This window comes from Myripristis murdjan, chromosome 3 (assembly GCF_902150065.1).
Source record: "Myripristis murdjan chromosome 3, fMyrMur1.1, whole genome shotgun sequence".
NCBI lineage: Eukaryota > Metazoa > Chordata > Actinopteri > Holocentriformes > Holocentridae > Myripristis > Myripristis murdjan.
In genome coordinates this window covers 323,937-342,279 of record NC_043982.1, presented here as the reverse complement: position 1 = coordinate 342,279, position 18,343 = coordinate 323,937, and the positions used below count along the sequence as shown (strand labels likewise).

The 18,343-nt window shown below is 39.0% G+C and overlaps 1 protein-coding gene across 1 annotated transcript in view; it reads left to right on the top strand.

Moving 5' to 3' along the window:
- Positions 1-18,343, top strand: part of slc9a5 (solute carrier family 9 member A5) — a 162,164-nt gene that overhangs the window by 53,559 nt on the left and 90,262 nt on the right. The window contains 2 exon segments of the mRNA XM_030048495.1: positions 684-762; positions 7,508-7,685. Of these exon segments, the coding sequence (XP_029904355.1) occupies positions 684-762; positions 7,508-7,685 (257 nt within the window).

Here is an 18,343-nt window from a genome sequence, read left to right as displayed (position 1 = left end):
GCCAGTCAGCAGGAAAATGAATCAGTTCTTCCCTGGCCCATGATCAACTCTTTTACAGCATTCCATGTAAATCTTTTTGAGATATCAACAGAATAGGGTGAAAACATAACCCCCATCCAACTCTGGAAGAGTGAATTAGTTAATTACTGTGAATTAGTGAAAATGACTGGATGCTGGGTAAGAAGACACGCATTTACTGAATGAAATGAATGATGAAATCTTGAACTGTTTGTGAAAAAAAAATCTTTTTTTGTCTGATTATGCCACCAGTCAACACCACATGCACATCAATACTAGTGGAAGTCTTTTGAAATTGCCATAATTTTAAAACCATCAGTTTACCTCAGCTTATAATTTTATAATTATGTCTTCATTATAAATATTTGGCCATGTAACAATGACAGTAATACTCCAGTTACTGATAAATATTTGGAATGAAATGTAGTGATCATTTTATTTTGATCACCACTGACCACAATATATTCTACTCTGTTTAGCGGGCAGTGTAGTAGGCCACGATGTCTAAAACACTGTACTGCACTCATTTTTGTCTCATAGCAGTCAATGGCTATGGTTTGGCTTTCTTTATCTATTGGCTTTGGTAAAAGGTACATGATGGGGGTAAAAGGTACACATGGTACATGATGGGGGTTACATAAACATACAACTCTGTTCTCTTTCAGGTGTTGTATAAAGTCTATATTTCCTTTGTCGAAGTTGGACCAGGAAACGTTCAGACAGCAGACTACTTCAAAGGAGTAGGTGAGTACTACAAAACATGTTTGCTCCAGCTAATGGTTTACTTCTGAAAAATACAATTAACCCTCATTTTATTTTTCCATCATTTGGAATTAAATTTGACAATTTGACAATACAGGGTCTACCCAACAATTTCCAGTCAACTCAGAGTCAGCCTTTCAATTTAAAAAAAAAATAAATAAAAAAATCTACTCTTGATTTTCCTTCAAAATGGTGTTTTTCTTCCATTCTTTGCATTTGAAAAAGCAAATATGAGACTATTCTTGCAACTGACAGAGCTTTCCACCGACTGTCAAATGTTTCCAACTTCAGAGTTGGAACCTCCAATATCCTTCCCACCTGCTGAGTGCATACCATTTCAACATGGATGCTGCAAGAAGATACAAAAACTTTGATCTGTCAGCAAATGACAATATAGTTTGCATTAGCCACTAATGTTATCCAGGCTAGCCACAGCTAGTCATCTTCACTGCTAGTGCTAGGTCCATTCATCAGATTAAATGAATCCACTGCTATAAATCCAGTCAGAGAATTATTATAATTTATTTATTTATTTTTTTTTTTTAAGCAATGTTTGTGTCATCCAGCATTTTGTTGTGATGCCGTATATGGATATTTTGGCAAATTCTGATTCTTACCATCTCCATAATTCTGACTTCAAAGTCCTCATGAAATGACCTCACATGACTTCTACTTCCTGTAAAACAGAGTATCTTAAATAGTGACATCATTCTACACTAGTGGGTATAAATTTAAGTTTCAACCAATAAAACTTTCACAAATCTTTAAACATCTTCCATCATGCACCTATCCCTACAAATAAAATTTCCTCCACAAAATTCCTCAAACTGTCACGTTTATTTTTTTATTTTTTTATTTTACCTTTAATAGAGACTACTTTTCCACCTTCTGCACAAGCACTGCTTGTCTAGCAGACTAATCTGTCCATCTATCAACTGATTATCTATTGATTGTATTCACACAGGATATTTGACCCACCAAAGTAGCAACAAAAGCCAGACTATAAAGAAGTAAGGGGAAATTACAATAATAAATTCTGTCACCCATCAAGCAAAACAAAACAAATCATATACTGTGGTGTCACGCTAAAGTCATCAGAGCTTTTATTAAACGCCTCTATCTTGAGGCAACACCAACTCACACTAACTAATTAACCCTACTTTTCTGCCAATGCTTTTTCTGCCAAGCTATAGTTTGCTAACTCATGAGCTGCTAAAAATATTTGGTTAAGGTTAGGAAAAGTTAATTGTTAATGGGAAAGGTCTGTTGTAATAGCTAAAGGGTAAAGGTTGTGAAACAACTTAGCTGATGTTAGCTAGCCTCAGACAAAAAATTAATTCTTTGCTCAGATTTTTTTTTTTTTTTAATTCTTTGAACAACACTGATTCTTAGGAATTTGGATAAAATAGGTTTTAATTTTGAAAAAAAAAAAGTGAGTTAAATTACAAAATCTGAAGGTATATCATTATAGGCCAAGGTCTTGGCTGTTCAGCAATGTACCGGTGCAACCTCCTCATTTTGCACTTTTTTTTTCATAAAATAGATGTTTTTCCAGTTATTAGGCTACTTTGTTTTTGTCAACACAGTCACCGTAATGTTTTTTTTAAATTTGAAAAACATATTTTTGTATTAAAAGAGACTAATACTTTAATAATTCAACAGCACCAAAGAAACATATTGTACGTATATTCATTTAAAACAAATATGACTGCCTCTGACGGTGGTGACAGTAATCTGACGGTGGTGACAGTGGCCTCATTACAACATACAATTACAATATTTATTCCACTCAAGTCAATGACTTCTTGCTTAACAACTTTATTTAACTATTTGGTACAAAAAATAACAATCCTGAGCACTGTTAAAAGCATTTTTCAGACTTTAGTCATCACCGTCAGACAGAAAACCTGACGGTGGTGACGTCTGACGGTGGTGACAAAAACCTACTCTTTCACATGATAAGCAAGAGTTGTTCACATTAGCCATCTTGTTTCCCCCCTGTTGCTACCTACATCAGACCTCTTCTTAAAAAATATACATTTTAGTCCAGTTCACTATGTTCAGACATATGAGTTCGTAGGATTTTTTTGGAGATTTGGCAAACTATATATTTTTGGAAACCTTATAGCCTAACAAATCAGAAAATGTTTGTTGCCATTTTTTTCGAGGTCATTAAAGTAGCCATATTGGATCTTTAAAAATGGCTACTTTCAAAAACGAATTTCTCAATATCTCGCCTCCAAGATGACCTAAAATCATGATTGCAGTGGTCAAACCTATATTTCTGGGGGCAAAGAAACAAATGGAGCTGATAACATTGTAAATGACACATGTATGGGTTGGGTATTTACCAATTTTTCCATATCTTGCATTGTTTTACATGATTAAATGGCATTATTCTGGTAATCTGGATATGAATATCTTACAAAACTATCACAAATACTTTATCACATCTCTCAGAAGACAGGAGACAACTTGCCCGTTCAGCCAGTTGAGGGTGCTTTAATCAAGAACTTGACTAAAAGTCCAATATGTCCTTTTTATACAAAAGTGACTGTGTTGACATGTTATGATTGTGACAATTGCAGTGTCCCAAAATATGAAGAGATTTAAGAGAAAACTTCCAGGAGCCTGAGTGGTCTTGAAGCATGCAGTAGAGCTGAAGGTTTGAAAAGGGATCTTTAGGAATGTAATTGACCTTATATTTGTAGAGTTTTTTGTTTTTTAAATAAATATCTGACGGTGGTGACGAATATGTGGGACACATTTTGAGCAACCACAAAATAATAGTAAATATTGTTCAAAACTAATCGTTTGTAGTTTTTAATACATATTATGATGTACTCTTTCATGTGGTAAATATATTATTCAATGAAATTATTACTTTTTGTTGTTTTAATCAAGTTGAAATGATTATCTCCTATCTGAGGACAACTGGTTTTGTAGGCCATGGGCCAACATATAATCATTAAATTAATTACAATTAAAAATAAACCTATAAAAGAACCTTACAAATGTGCAAAGGACCCCCTGATTATGCCCTTGATTCTTTTTATTCATTAAAATGTTGTAAATTTCCAACAGAAATAGCATTTTTCTTAGTGGGACATGATTTATCCAAATTCCCAAGAATCAGTGACAACCAACAGACCAGCACCCCGAGAGCACAGGGACTGGGGTAGGGTATAATTAAGTCAGATAGAATCTTTTCAACAAAATTGTTTGCTGCAAAAGAGCTAAATTGAGGGGAGTGCTTCTGAATTACACACTGTATCAAAAAGGAATCTCTGGTTATGTTTGTTAAGCTTAATGATTTTCGAGTAATAAGTGTTTTTTTTTTTGGCTGTGGAGAGCATGCGTTTATAATCCACTAGACTATCATATCAAGCAAGACAGAAGACCTTGAGTTTAGAAGTGTGCCAGTTACGTTCCATTATGTCTAAAATTTGTTATAAACTCTTCCAGCAAAGTAGGCAGAGTTGTAAAACAGTTGTAAGAGATCACCAGTTTAGTTTTATGTGTAAAGCATGAGCACATCCTATGGTTGTCTCTGAGTTGAATTTAATCAATTGATGGTGGACCTAGACAAAAAAGTTCAGGACAAGTCAACACTGTTTGAGGAAGCTGATGAAGGAGGCAAGTGGGCATGTCCATAAAAATGAGCAAGGACACTGTTTTTTTTTACAAGAACAAGTCCATGTCCCACTCCACTTGGCTGCCTCACAATCCCTGTGTTGCTTCTCCGCTCACCTCTCATTGAAAATTAAGTATGGCTAAGCAATTTTCGTTGCCCATCTAAAAGCTGTTTATGTTTCCATATGATCCACCATTAAACTGCACAAAATTATCTAAACATGGTGTACTCAGGGTTGTACATTTACAGAAGATACCACATTATGATTGGCAACGCCTTGTCCAGTCTGATTGATACTGACCAAAAAGGGTGAGGGGTATAGTTAACTATTGCCAATGGCAAATTAGTTTGGTTAATTATAGGTATATTCAGCCTATAGATAGAAATCTATCTATAGGGTGAATATACCTGACAGATCAACCAAAGCCTGAATGATAAGGAAACAAAGAGTTGTCTGTGGTGAGAACACATGTATGAAAACAAAATTTCACTCAGCGTTACGCTTTGTAACTGGTGCTTCTGCTAGGACCCATCACTGTGTGTTGTATGAGAAGGTAGAATGAACATCATTGTATCTGAGAAGGAGAATACATCTTTTAATTTCATAGCTAAAGCCTTAATGTTCAAATTACCCCATTACATATGCAGCCTGTTATCCAGCCGCCATCAAACATATAATACACGTTCTTCAAATAAGCTTCTTCTTCAAACTCCTTCTCCACGGACAGAATTGGGGAAATCTGCCTTCCATGCCTATGCCCCACATGCATGGAATGAGCTGCAAAGTCTTCTTAACTGAGATTCCCTACCTACAATTCATATTTTTAAAAGTCTGTTAAATACAGTCCTTACAGAACAATGTCATTGTCTGGATATAGCCCACTTACAATATGCTGTTGATTTGTTTGATTTTTTGTTTTTCTGCTTAGTGCTGGTGATCCTAGCCCTGGTTTAGCCTGTACTGTCTTGTCAGCCTTTGTCTTTGTGTAATGGTACCCCTGTGTGTGTCTATGTGTAATTGGTGTCCTGTGTTTGAAACTTTTTTATGCTGCCATTTTGACCAGGACTCCCTGGAAGAAGAGACATTGTGTCTCAATGGGACCATCCTGGTAAAAAAAAAAGGATAAATAAACAATATGTAGGACTATATTTAACCAACAGATAGAATATCTAACAAATTTTCTATTTCAGATGGCACTTTATGGTCACAAACATAAAAAAATTGAAATGTTGTGAGGAAACTGAATGTACCCTAAGCCACCGTGTTAGATGTTTGAGTTCATCTATTCTTCATTGTATTCAAGCAAACCGGACAACATCAAGACATTTTTCCATGAATATTAAAAAAAAAATTAAAACAAATGTAGTTGTGTACATGAACAATCACATATTTCCTTCTTCAAATGGAGCTGTTACCACAGATCTGTAATATACTCTATACTATTTGTAATACACTATTTTTATTATAGATCAGTGACTGTAAAGTGACATTACACCCCTTTGTCATTAAGAGCTCTATTTTAATGATCTCAGCACACAGTCTGAAGAGAATGGCGCAAGTGCATCTGGGGTGTGTCCAAGTCCACTTTTGCTATTTTAATGGCAGAAAAAAGGGTGATTTCACCAGGCCCATGGTTCAAAAGGGTTGTACTTAGTCTCTAAATTAGTCATGGGTGTGTTTTGGGCATACCATGCAGTAAAGCAGTCATCTCCCATTCCCTTAAAAATCCATACACATTTGTACCTTGGCGGATTTCTATTATAATGGCACATTTGCCAGGTAAGAGGAAACGGATCTGCTCATGCACAAAGTGAAAGTGCATGCCCAGATCGTCTACGGCAATAGTAGGATTACATCAAAATTCTCTGAGGTGAAGCCGGCATGTGTAGAACAAATAGTGTGCGTGCATGTTGTGCACCCATGTTATTATGTTGATAATGTGCACTTTACACCCATGCACAGATGGGCACAAGTGCATTTGCTATTTACACAACGTAGGCACCGGATAGAATGACAACTGCACTGTTTGGAAACTAGCAAAGGCACTTGTGCTTGGCACTGCTTAAGATAGGGCCCTATGTCTCTGTCACTGCATTACAGCAACAGAATCACTGATCTGAAATTTTGACACATTTATTTGGTGAATGTGCAGTTTCAGAGAAGCTTTGAATGAATTCATAGCAGCAAGGGGAGCTTGTTTGGGCCAATACAGAAATTTAGAAAGCATGCTCCCTGATGACTCACCTTTTATAGAGTGCAGCACATATGAAGGCTTAAGTCCTTACCCCCACAGCCCAGGTTTGATTCCAGACAGAGCCCTTTGCTGCATGTCATCCCCCTCTCTCTTCCTTGCCTCTCCTGTCTCTCTCTACTGTCAGTATAAAATAAAGGGAAAGGCCAAAAAATCATCTAAAAAATAAAAGAAAGAAAGAAATTTAGAAAGCTTAAACCAGACAATATAAACAGGCTAGCTATAAATTATATGGGGGAAAGATGTCCTACAGTGATGACTCTCACATTAACTACAACAAAATGCATGTTATATTGCTTAATATATTGCTCAGTGTAGCTTTAACCATGGTTAATGTATATGACTGTATATTGTAGCTTTAACTGTTTGTATGTGTTGTATGTGTTTGTTTGTGTCTGTATCTTTTGTGAGAACTCCAGTGTGATTCATAATAGCCTCCTAGACTGGGGGAACCACCATATGTACAGTAAAATAGATTATTCTAAGCCAGCCAAACAATTTGAATCATCATCTCATCATCTCTCACATAATTTAAAACATCTTTGAGAAAATGAATGAAAATGAAATTATTTGCATATATTTTATCAATAAACCACTAATCGCTCCATTGAATTTAATTTGTTAAACACATTTTTTAAAATTCAAGGTATTACTGAATACTACTTTGATCCAGTGAAGCTTCTCTCCTTTGTACTGTATAGGGCTGTTTCAGACAGCAGGGGATAGTAAGGTGCTGAGCTGTCTGATACTGCATGTAGGTGGTGTTGTGGACTGATATAAAGAGTTTGTATTATGTGTTACATCAGGGTACAAACCTCTCCTTACTCCTCATGCCCCATAGCCTCCTTCCTCATCGTCAGTATTGGAGGGACTCTGGTGGGTCTGGTCTTCGCTGTCATCCTGGGCTTCATCACTCGTTTCACTAAGAAGGTTCGGATCATTGAACCACTCTTCGTCTTCCTGCTGGTCTACCTAGCCTACCTGACAGCTGAGCTCTTCTCCCTGTCTGCCATCTTGTCGTGAGTCTCACCACCCACACCCTGTACAACCATTCCGCTGCTGCTGGTGAATGAGCAGTAGTGTTGCATGGTTTATCGATACTAGAAAAGTACCGTGATACTCTGTTGTCAAAAACGATACAATACTCAATTTTAAAAGTATTGATACTGTGTTTTAATAAGAGCCATATGTATTGAGTTGCGTTTGTGCGACAATGAAGCTGTGTATGTGCGTACTTATGTTTTTTGCGCTCTCTTTCTCTCAATCCTTGCTCCCCGAGTCCCTCTGAGGCAGCATGTGTGTGTGCGGTGCACGCACTCTTTCCTCTCTGTCACTCTCATGTGGCCTAGGAGTGCAGCGAGCAGTGCAACCAGAAGCATTGCCAGGAAGCCAAACTTGGGTGGGCATTTGTCCTCTTTGGGGGGGCAAAAAAAGAACCCCCCAAATGGGCGTTAAATACAACATGTACAACATCTTGAAACATCTTTTTTTTATATGCATGTTTTTACCCTCCTTGCTGGTAGAGGCAGCACTTGTGGGAGTGGGAGCTGCTTGTTTTTTATTGAGTCACCTATGCATTTCTACTGACAAATGTTCAAAGTGATTATGATACAGATGTTCGGAATTTTGAAATCTGCTTATGAGCGGCTAATTAGCTGCCTGGGCTCGTTCTAGCATGCTATCGTTAATAGTAGGCTATTTAAATACGATGAAAGTGCTTTGTGCAGGTATCCAGTAGTGACTACAAAGATTTAGCATGCTGAGTATTGTTTTAACATGAAATTATGAATTTAAAAAGATATTTCAACCTTACCAGACAGCAGTATCCTCGCTTCTGTAGCCGTATTTACTTCCTATTTGGACAAATATCATTGGCAGACTTCAAGTCAGGTGATAATGGAAGTTGTTGTTGATTGATTGCAGTATAGCATTCCATAGCGAGTAGCTTATCAAACATAAGCTCCGTTTTCATAAAAACTTGATAAAAAACCGAGGATCGATCATTTCAAAACGAAAGCAGATAGCGTCCTTCGGCCCGCCGTCTAATTGTGTGGCCGGGCACAACACCGGAGACGGTGGTTGCCAAAGAGGCTGCCTGTGCTCTTGCCTGTTTTACTTCCGTTTATTCTCGTAAAATTACTACTTTATTCTCGTAATTTTACGAATTTATTCTCGAAATATTACGACTTTATTCTTGAAATATTACGACTTTATTCTCGTAAAAAAGTCGTGTTTTCACTCAACCTCAGAAATTTTCTGGTTAACTCACTGTTATTACAACAACACAATTATGCAGCTACTGGACTGGGTTCGAGGAGAGTGGTGAAATAAACTAGAAATAACAAGACTAGAGACAGGGCTTTTTTTTTTTTTTTTTTTTTTTTTTAATAAAATAATCCGGCAGGTAACTGAAGAATAAGGTATGCTTGTTCTATTATATTAGACTTTAGATATTACATATATATATATATATATATATATACATATAGTACAGGCCAAAAGTTTGGACACACCTTCTCATTCAATGCGTTTTCTTTATTTTCATGACTATTTACATTGTAGATTCTAACTGAAGGAATCAAAACTATGAATGAACACATGTGGAGTTATGTACTTAACAAAAAAAGGTGAAATAACTGAAAACATGTTTTATTTTCTAGTTTCTTCAAAATAGCCACCCTTTGCTCTGATTACTGCTTTGCACACTCTTGGCATTCTCTCGATGAGCTTCAAGAGGTAGTCACCTGAAATGGTTTTCCAACAGTCTTGAAGGAGTTCCCAGAGGTGTTTAGCACTTGTTGGCCCCTTTGCCTTCATTCTGTGGTCCAGCTCACTCCAAACCATCTCAATTGGGTTCAGGTCCGGTGACTGTGGAGGCCAGGTCATCTGCCGCAGCACTCCATCACTCTCCTTCTTGGTCAAATAGCCCTTACACAGCCTGATGGTGTGTTTGGGGTCATTGTCCTGTTGAAAAATAAATGATGGTCCAACTAAACGCAAACCGGATGGGATGGCATGTCGCTGCAGGATGCTGTGGTAGCCATGCTGGTTCAGTGTGCCTTCAATTTTGAATAAATCCCCAACAGTGTCACCAGCAAAACACCCCCACACCATCACACCTCCTCCTCCATGCTTCACAGTGGGAACCAGGCATGTGGAATCCATCCGTTCACCTTTTCTGCGTCTCACAAAGACACGGTGGTTGGAACCAAAGATCTCAAATTTGGACTCATCAGACCAAAGCACAGATTTCCACTGGTCTAATGTCCATTCCTTGTGTTTCTTGGCCCAAACAAATCTCTTCTGCTTGTTGCCTTTCCTTAGCAGTGGTTTCCTAGCAGCTATTTGACCATGAAGGCCTGATTCGTGCAGTCTCCTCTTAACAGTTGTTCTAGAGATGGGTCTGCTGCTAGAAGTCTGTGTGGAATTTATCTGGTCTCTGATCTGAGCTGCTGTTAACTTGCCATTTCTGAGGCTGTTGACTCGGATGAACTTGTCCTCAGAAGCAGAGGTGACTCTTGGTCTTCCTTTCCTGGGTCGGTCCTCATGTGAGCCAGTTTCGTTGTAGCGCTTGATGGTTTTTGCGACTCCACTTGGAGACACATTTAAAGTTTTTGCAATTTTCCGGACTGACTGACCTTCATTTCTTAAAGTAATGATGGCCACTCGTTTTTCTTTAGTTAGCTGATTGGTTCTTGCCATAATATGAATTTTAACAGTTGTCCAATAGGGCTGTCGGCTGTGTAGTAACCTGACTTCTGCACGATACAACTGATAGTCCCAACCCCATTGATAAAGCAAGAAATTCCACTAATTAACCCTGATAAGTCACACCTGTGAAGTGAAAACCATGTCAGGTGACTACCTCTTGAAGCTCATCGAGAGAATGCCAAGAGTGTGCAAAGCAGTAATCAGAGCAAAGGGGGGCTATTTTGAAGAAACTAGAATATAAAACATGTTTTCAGTTATTTCACCTTTTTTTGTTAAGTACATAACTCCACGTGTTCATTCATAGTTTTGATTCCTTCAGTGAGAATCTACAATGTAAATAGTCATGAAAATAAAGAAACGCATTGAATGAGAAGGTGTGTCCAAAACTTTTGGCCTGTACTGTATATATGCTCTTATTAGTAACGTATTTGGTATAGATTGTTCAATCTAATTTACCAGCTATTTAATCCTGATTTGTATGTTTCTTTCTTTTGAGTTAACTCTTTCTTCCTTTCTTTCTTTCTTTGTTATTGTGACTTTTTTTCATTAGGCTAAACAGTTTTTCTTCACAAGTAACCCATTAAAAGAAAACAAAATACATAGCTTCCATTCAAAATGTTCAGTGTTCAGAATGTTCACATTAATAATCAGTTCAATTTCATCAGTAAAATTTCTATAATACAAATGTCTTAAATATAATATCATTCAGCTCAGTTCTATTATTCTATCCCATGGGTCTTTAACTGGCGGACCGCGGTCCACATCCGGACCCAGAAAGAGTCCAGTCCAGACCCAAGCCCTATAGCTAAAACCAATGAGTTTTTTTCTCTCTTGCGGTTCAGAAAACTGCATGTGCTGCTTCGGGTAGTGCATTACATCACTTGTTTACTATATGGCGCGATGCTAGCCAATCAAATCAGACCTCTGACACGACACTAGCCAATCAAATCAGACCTCTGACTCAACACACATGGTCACGAAGCTTACCGAGCATTTCCGAAGTTGATTACTGACCACTACTGCATGACAAGGCCGAGCACGGACTCCGCAGCTCCCCGTGTGCTCCGGGGGTCCGTTTCACAAAGGGAGGTAACTCAAAGCAGAGAAAGAGGGCTAACTCTAGTTTCACAGAAGGAGGTAACTTACGCTCTCGGTCAGTTACCGCAATAACAGACTCAATAGGCCCGTTTCCACCAAAATGTTCCTGGTAGTATTTGGGGGGCAGGAGCTACTACAGGAACGTCCTCTCGCTCGGCCCTCTCAACTGCTCTGTCTCCACTGAGAGGGCCGAATAGGAGGAAGGTTCCTGTAAAGTTACCGGGTGGTTGTGCGACCATGACCAGGGCATCAAAATGCGTGTTGTTAAAAAAGCCTGTTGTTAGCGTTAGCTAACATCCGCTAAAACTAACGTTAGCGCCCCTAAAAATGCCGGCTAAAAAGTGTGTTGTTAGCGTTAGCTAACGTCCGCTAAAGCTAACGTTAGCGCCCCTAAAAATGCCGGCTAAAAAGTGTGTTGTTAGCGTTAGCTAACGTCCGCCAAAGCTAACGTTAGCGCCCCTAAAAATGCCGGCTAAAAGTGTGTTGTTAACGTTAGCTAGCACGTTAGCGTTAGCTTGGTAGTGTTGGCCGTGTTGCTAGGGACGCCTGTTTTCTGTTGACATCACATCACGTCGTGAGTAAACCCAGGAGTTTTTCGGGGCTGTTCAGAGTCCCTACCCCAAGGCAGGGTCGTTTCTTAGCCCCTGTAAAGGTTCCGGAACTTTCTCCTTTGGGGTAGTTCCGGCGGTGGAGACGCAACAACGGCCAAGGCCCCGTAAAATTACCCCGAAGTTCCGGTGGTGGAAACGGGCCTCATGAAACTAACCTGGTCGGGACCAGGTTTTTCTCATGAAACCTCAAGTTTCTCTCTGTGTCCACCCTCTTTCAGCCACACACGGTATTTAACTTCCTCATTCATTCAGTCAGCAGGCGAGTTTTGGCGTGGCATATTAGTTCTGCCGTCTGTTAGCTATTTAAAAAAAAAAAAAAAAACAGTCAGTAGGCCTTCATTAGAAGTCCATTAGTAGTTAGGTGGCTTCTTTTTTTCCACGAACATGGCATGTCCTTTCTACAACGATCCTGTTGATGAAAGTGCAGTGTTACTGTGCAGAGAATTAAATATTCGTTGGGAGATGGTTATAAGACCATGCATAGATTTTTTTTTTACCTGTTTGAACAATGTTTTTATATTTCATCTTAAGCTGCTGCCAAGTACGCTTCTCCCCCGCGGGATTGCACCTAAGTGAAATAAATTAATAGGCAACCATTCAAGCAGATTTCCTCTGTAATATTATTGTGATTGCAACGGACTACATTTAAACTTACGCAATGTTCTCTCACGCCGTCTCCCTCTCCTTTGCCACTGCAGTGGTGTTGCACTTTAAAAAAAAAAAAAAAAAAAAAAAAAAAAAAAAACCTTGTTCAAACTCACTGTATGAATGCATTAAGATTTCCAATTCAACTGGGGTGAAAGACGCAGCCCGACGCTTCCCCGTTGCCATGGTGACTCGTCAAATCGGGGCTCCATTGACGCTGTCTTTTTATAGGTGTGGTGCACGCGCTTAACTCCAGGTGAAACTACTCCGAGTTGATCAAACTAACTCAAATCAGCTGCTCTGGAACCGAAAACTCAGAGTTTCCTAACTCAGAGTAGATCAACTCAGAGTTCGGGGTAAGACTCGGAGTTTGTTGAACCTGCTTCGTGAAACAGACCCCTGGGCTTTAAATCCTGCAGAAATGCAGGTGAATGTATGTCTCAGATAGGCCTAATTAATTGGCAGTAATTGTGTGTGCGCTATAATCCGCCGATGTCAATAGCCTAACTACATTTTTGACAGTGGCAACTTGATTGACTTTGCAGTGGTTTTAACATTGAGTTCTACTTAATAGATATTTTTGTATGGATGTAGCTACTATGTGATTTAAGCTCTGGCTGATCCTGCCTACTCAACCACGGACCTCACTGTGCGTTAATTTATGATATACATTGAAACGACAAGTCCAAAGCACTGATTTTGAAGACATCTCAATCTTGGTGATGGATTTGGGGCATGTGTGTCTGAGTTAACGGGAAGGAGCCAAACATCTTTTTATTTTTTTATACCGTAAGTGTTGCAATATAGGCATGACTGAAGTGCACAGAATAGAGGCACTGTTAATAAGCTGAACACACAACAAGGCACTTTTTGGCCCCCCGACTTCTTAAGTGAATCCGGCACTCCTGGTAACAATAAACATGTCATGTTCTAAAATGAGGAAAATAGGTAGTAAAAATGAAGCACCCTTTTTATCCCTTTTAAATGTGAAATCCATCCGCCATCAGATCCTATCGGGGTGTCGTGTGTGCTGGTTGCGGCTACACAGAAGAGGGGGTCCCTGTCCGTTGTCGGGCTGACGTCGGGGTCACATGTCGGGGGGAAAAAACCTGGCCTGCACAATTGCCATAAACAATACAGAAAATAAATAAACGTCTTTTCAACTGAAAGGAGTTGGTTACTTTTCCAATATAGGTTACATGGCGGTTGCAGGGGAATAACTACTTCACTCGCCGAGTGTGTTGCCATGGTTACCCGATAGTGTCTAACAAGATGTTACTATCTGTAAGTGCAATCTTTTCTTATAAAAGATGCTCTTGGTTCTTGGTTACATGCATCTGTGTCAGACACGCTACAGCGCTATTGTTTATAAATGACCATGAAATCCAAACACTTCTCCTCTGGTTCAAGATATTTATTTCCAAAAACTTAGACTTCTTACCGCAGCATGGAGTGACAGATAGATTTATTTATTTATTTATTTATTTTGAACATGTTGTATAAAAGGGCAACAGACAATGCAACAACAGGGCAACAGAAGAAAAGTACAAAATAAATAAATTCAACGCTATTTACGGCTGGCCAGCACATGTTCAAAAGGGAGTAGGAAGAAGTTAAAAACTTATAGGATCCTACCCCTTGAGTTCCTACTTATTATATATATATTGTATTATACCTAAGTAATTATCATCAAGTTATATATTAATCTATGAAATATAGAAGCTGTGTAATTAACATCAATATTGTATTACTAATATATCAACATACAGAGAAATGTAAAGTCTAATTCAACGCTGCATTACCTGTAGTACCACTTACAATGCACTTATATTTAGTCATTTACACCCACATACATACATATATACATATATACATTCACCCATACACATATACACATATGCCTATGTACATACACATACATACACACATATATGCGTATATATGCACTTACACACATACATATACATACCCACATATTCATACATACACGCCTAGTTCACTATTCAATCTTAGATTGCATACAACACACATTTATACACATTTATTTTCATTCATCCGTGATCCTGTATCTGTTGAATATGTCCTCCTTATATTTCTTCTTAAACTGGCTTATACTTTGGCTTTGTTTTAGCCCTTCATTTAAGCTGTTCCACAATTTTACACCATAACTTGAGATACAGAAGCTCTTTTTCGTTGTGCTTATACCTCGTACTTTTAAGTTGCTGTGTCCCCTTAGGTTATAGCCACCCTCTCTTTCAGAAAACATTTTCTGTATGGGTCCAGGTAAAAGCTTCTTACTTGCTTTAAACATTATTTGTGCAGTGTTTAGTTCTACCAGATCATGTAGTTTAAGAATTTTTGACTGCAAAAATAGATGATTAGTGTGTTCATAAAAACTGACATTATGGATAATTCTGATGGCTCGTTTTTGAAGTATGCACAGCAGATATAAAGAGGTTCTGCATGTGTTTCCCCAGATTTCTGAACAGTAAGTTAGATATGGTAGGAGTAGTGAGTTATAAAGAATAAGGAGTGATTTATTGTTCAAGATATGTTTTGCTTTGGCAAGGACTGAAATACTTCTAGATAGTTTTGTTTGTACATGTCTAATGTGAGGTTTCCAGCAAATTCTGTCATCAGTTATTACACCTAGAAATTTGTTTTCGTGTACCTTTTCTAAAGATACACCTTCTATTTCCACTTGTATTTGAGCATTTTTGTTGTAATTTCCAAATATCATGATTTTTGTTTTGTTCAAATTCAATGTTAACTTGTTATTATCAAACCATTTTTTTATTTCTTTGATTTCCGAGGTGATTAAGGACAGAAGTTGTTGTAGGTTCTCACCAGTAGCCAAGATGTTTGTGTCATCTGCGAACAGAACAAATTTAACACCATTCGATATTTTACAGATGTCATTAATATATATATATTAAATAATACTGGTCCTAGCACTGACCCCTGGGGGACACCACACTCAATGTAATGATAATCAGATTCATTATTTCCAATCTTTACAAATTGTTGTCTGCTCTTGAGGTAATTCCTTACCCAATTCAAAGTAACACCTCGAATCCCATAGCGATCTAACTTCTCGATTAGTATTTCATGGTTCAATGTGTCAAAAGCTTTTTTTAAGTCTATAAAAACCCCAATGGCTATTTTCTTATTGTCTATGGAACTGGTAATTTCTTCTATGAGGTCGGTTAAGGCTAGTGAAGTTGAACGGTTTGGTCTGAATCCATATTGGCTATCAGTAAGTAGTTGGTGTTTATCTATGAATTTGCTTAATCTATCATTAAATAGCTTTTCTAGGATTTTGGAGAATTGTGGGAGTAGTGAGACAGGCCTGTAATTTGTAAAGAGGTGGTTATTGCCAGTTTTGTACATAGGTATGATCTTTGCTGTTTTCATTTTTGTAGGAAATTGTCCAACTTGGAATGATAGGTTACAGATATGAGTTAGTGGTTTAGAAATACCCTCAATTACCCATTTTACTGTTTTCATGTCAATGTCATCGCAATCAGTAGATGTTTTATTTTTACAATTATTAACTATGTCTATGATTTCTTTCTCCTCTGTGGGATTGAGGTACATCAAAACTTAGACTTCTTACCGCAGCATGGAGTGACAGACAGATCAAATCCACTGATTACCCTCTTTTCCATTCCATTAAACAAAACCAAAAAACAATGCTTAGCAGCGGTCTAAAACTGTATGGCTGCGTGCCTGAAACCGAGAGCCTCACCGGCCCCAATAGCCACGCCAGCCTCCAACAACCAAAATTAGCCATAATTTCATAACTTCATAATTGTTATCAATTCAACTCACAATTCAAACCAGAATATTTCATGTTCATATCTCATAATTAATCAGGTAAATAATAATAGTAAACCAGATAAAATAAATATTTATCAAAACATAAATCAAGCATTTGGCTCCAACACTATCATTCAACAAAAAATTAACCATCACTCAATATAAAATAATCAAACAAAACATAAGACTACAGAGGCCTGTATCACAAAGCAAGCTTAGTTTTCCCTGGATCTCTCAGACCTATCCGGATACACTAATCGAGATCATGGTGATCAGGGATAACCGGTATCACGACGCTGGTTACCAACTCGCTCATTCAATCCAGGGCTGAATCTCAGAGCCCACTCACACTGGCAAGTTTGATCCGCGCCCAAGCACGATTGCCCTTAAAATCCGGATTCTTTGACCAGTATGATCGCTCCGTATCGTGCTTGAATACAGTACACTTCCCCTGCTCTGGCACGGTTGGAAGGGGTGTGCTTCTGCACGGTACGGGCGCGTACATGAGCACATGCACGGTCACGCACGCAGTGCGCGGATGTAAATCATGCAACTTTCCTCCTGCCTCTGCAAAACTGTTTAATGTGCGCAGCGCGATTACCGGCGAATGGCCGCATTGCGCAATCAATAATCAACCATGTTGTCTGTGTCATTGTCCATTGTGCTGCTGCAACCGCGTATAAACAAAAGTCGGTTTATAATGAAAGTACAGCAGTCTGTGTGCGGAGATCCGGCAGACCTGGTGCTGGCCGGCACCGCGTCGGCACCGGCCGGCACTGGCCGCGGCACCGCGCGGTGTGCGGCCACCCGGTCACCCGGTCTGCCGGATCTGACAGGTGCCGCTCCGGCTGTCAGTTGGACCTTTCTGAAGAAGGAGGAAGTTACCTCCGAAACTGTCAAGGTAAATAAACATCCCATGTCTGATTAAAAGGACCAAAAACGTTTTTTAGTTAAAAGGAAGACATGATGAATGTATTTGAACTACATTGATTTATAATGACGTCGGGCCATGCCTGTTGTGGTATTTCAACGTGATGACGCGCACACCGGGGGCAATCGTGCTTGGGCGCGTTTGGGAAAAAGGTAATGTGAGTGCAGGCCAGCCGGGGACTGGGGAGGGGGGGATTTTGGCTTTAGCACGATACGGGCTCAAACTTGCCAATGTGAGTGGGCCCTCAATCTCCTCCCTGAGCCTTGAGCCCTGAGCCCTCACTGACTTAAGTAGCTGCACCTGGAAAGTGATTGAGTGCGTGAGGCTGCAAGGGGCTGAAGTACTATAAAAAGGGAATGGGACAGCCCTTTGTTTGGTTGTCAACAGCGATGCATCATGTTTCTCACAATCGCAGCTTTGGGACTTTTTATTTTATTTATTTATTTTATTTAATTATTTTTATTTTCTTTTTATTTCACAAAAGGCATTGATGAGCTTGCCAAGAGATAAAAAACAAATATGCATTGCCTATCTGCTTATTTCCTTCGTTTCTGAAAGCCATCTTATATAAAATATTATACTCACATGAGAACTTCTTTTTTGCAGCGTCACTGCTGATTGCACCCTCCATGTTTTTGTTTACAAATTCGCTTGTTTCACTTCGCTTTTATAGCGGCCGCCAGCTGGTTTCCCCAGGGGATTCACGTCATACGTCACAATGCAATAAACTATGGGTAATTCCCTTACGCTAAGTCTGTGGAGATGCCCACTTACGGAAAGGGTGCATTAAGGGCTCAAAAAGTCCGTGAGAGATCTCTCACGCACTTCATGATTTGTCAATGGGACAACCCTAAGCCCTCAC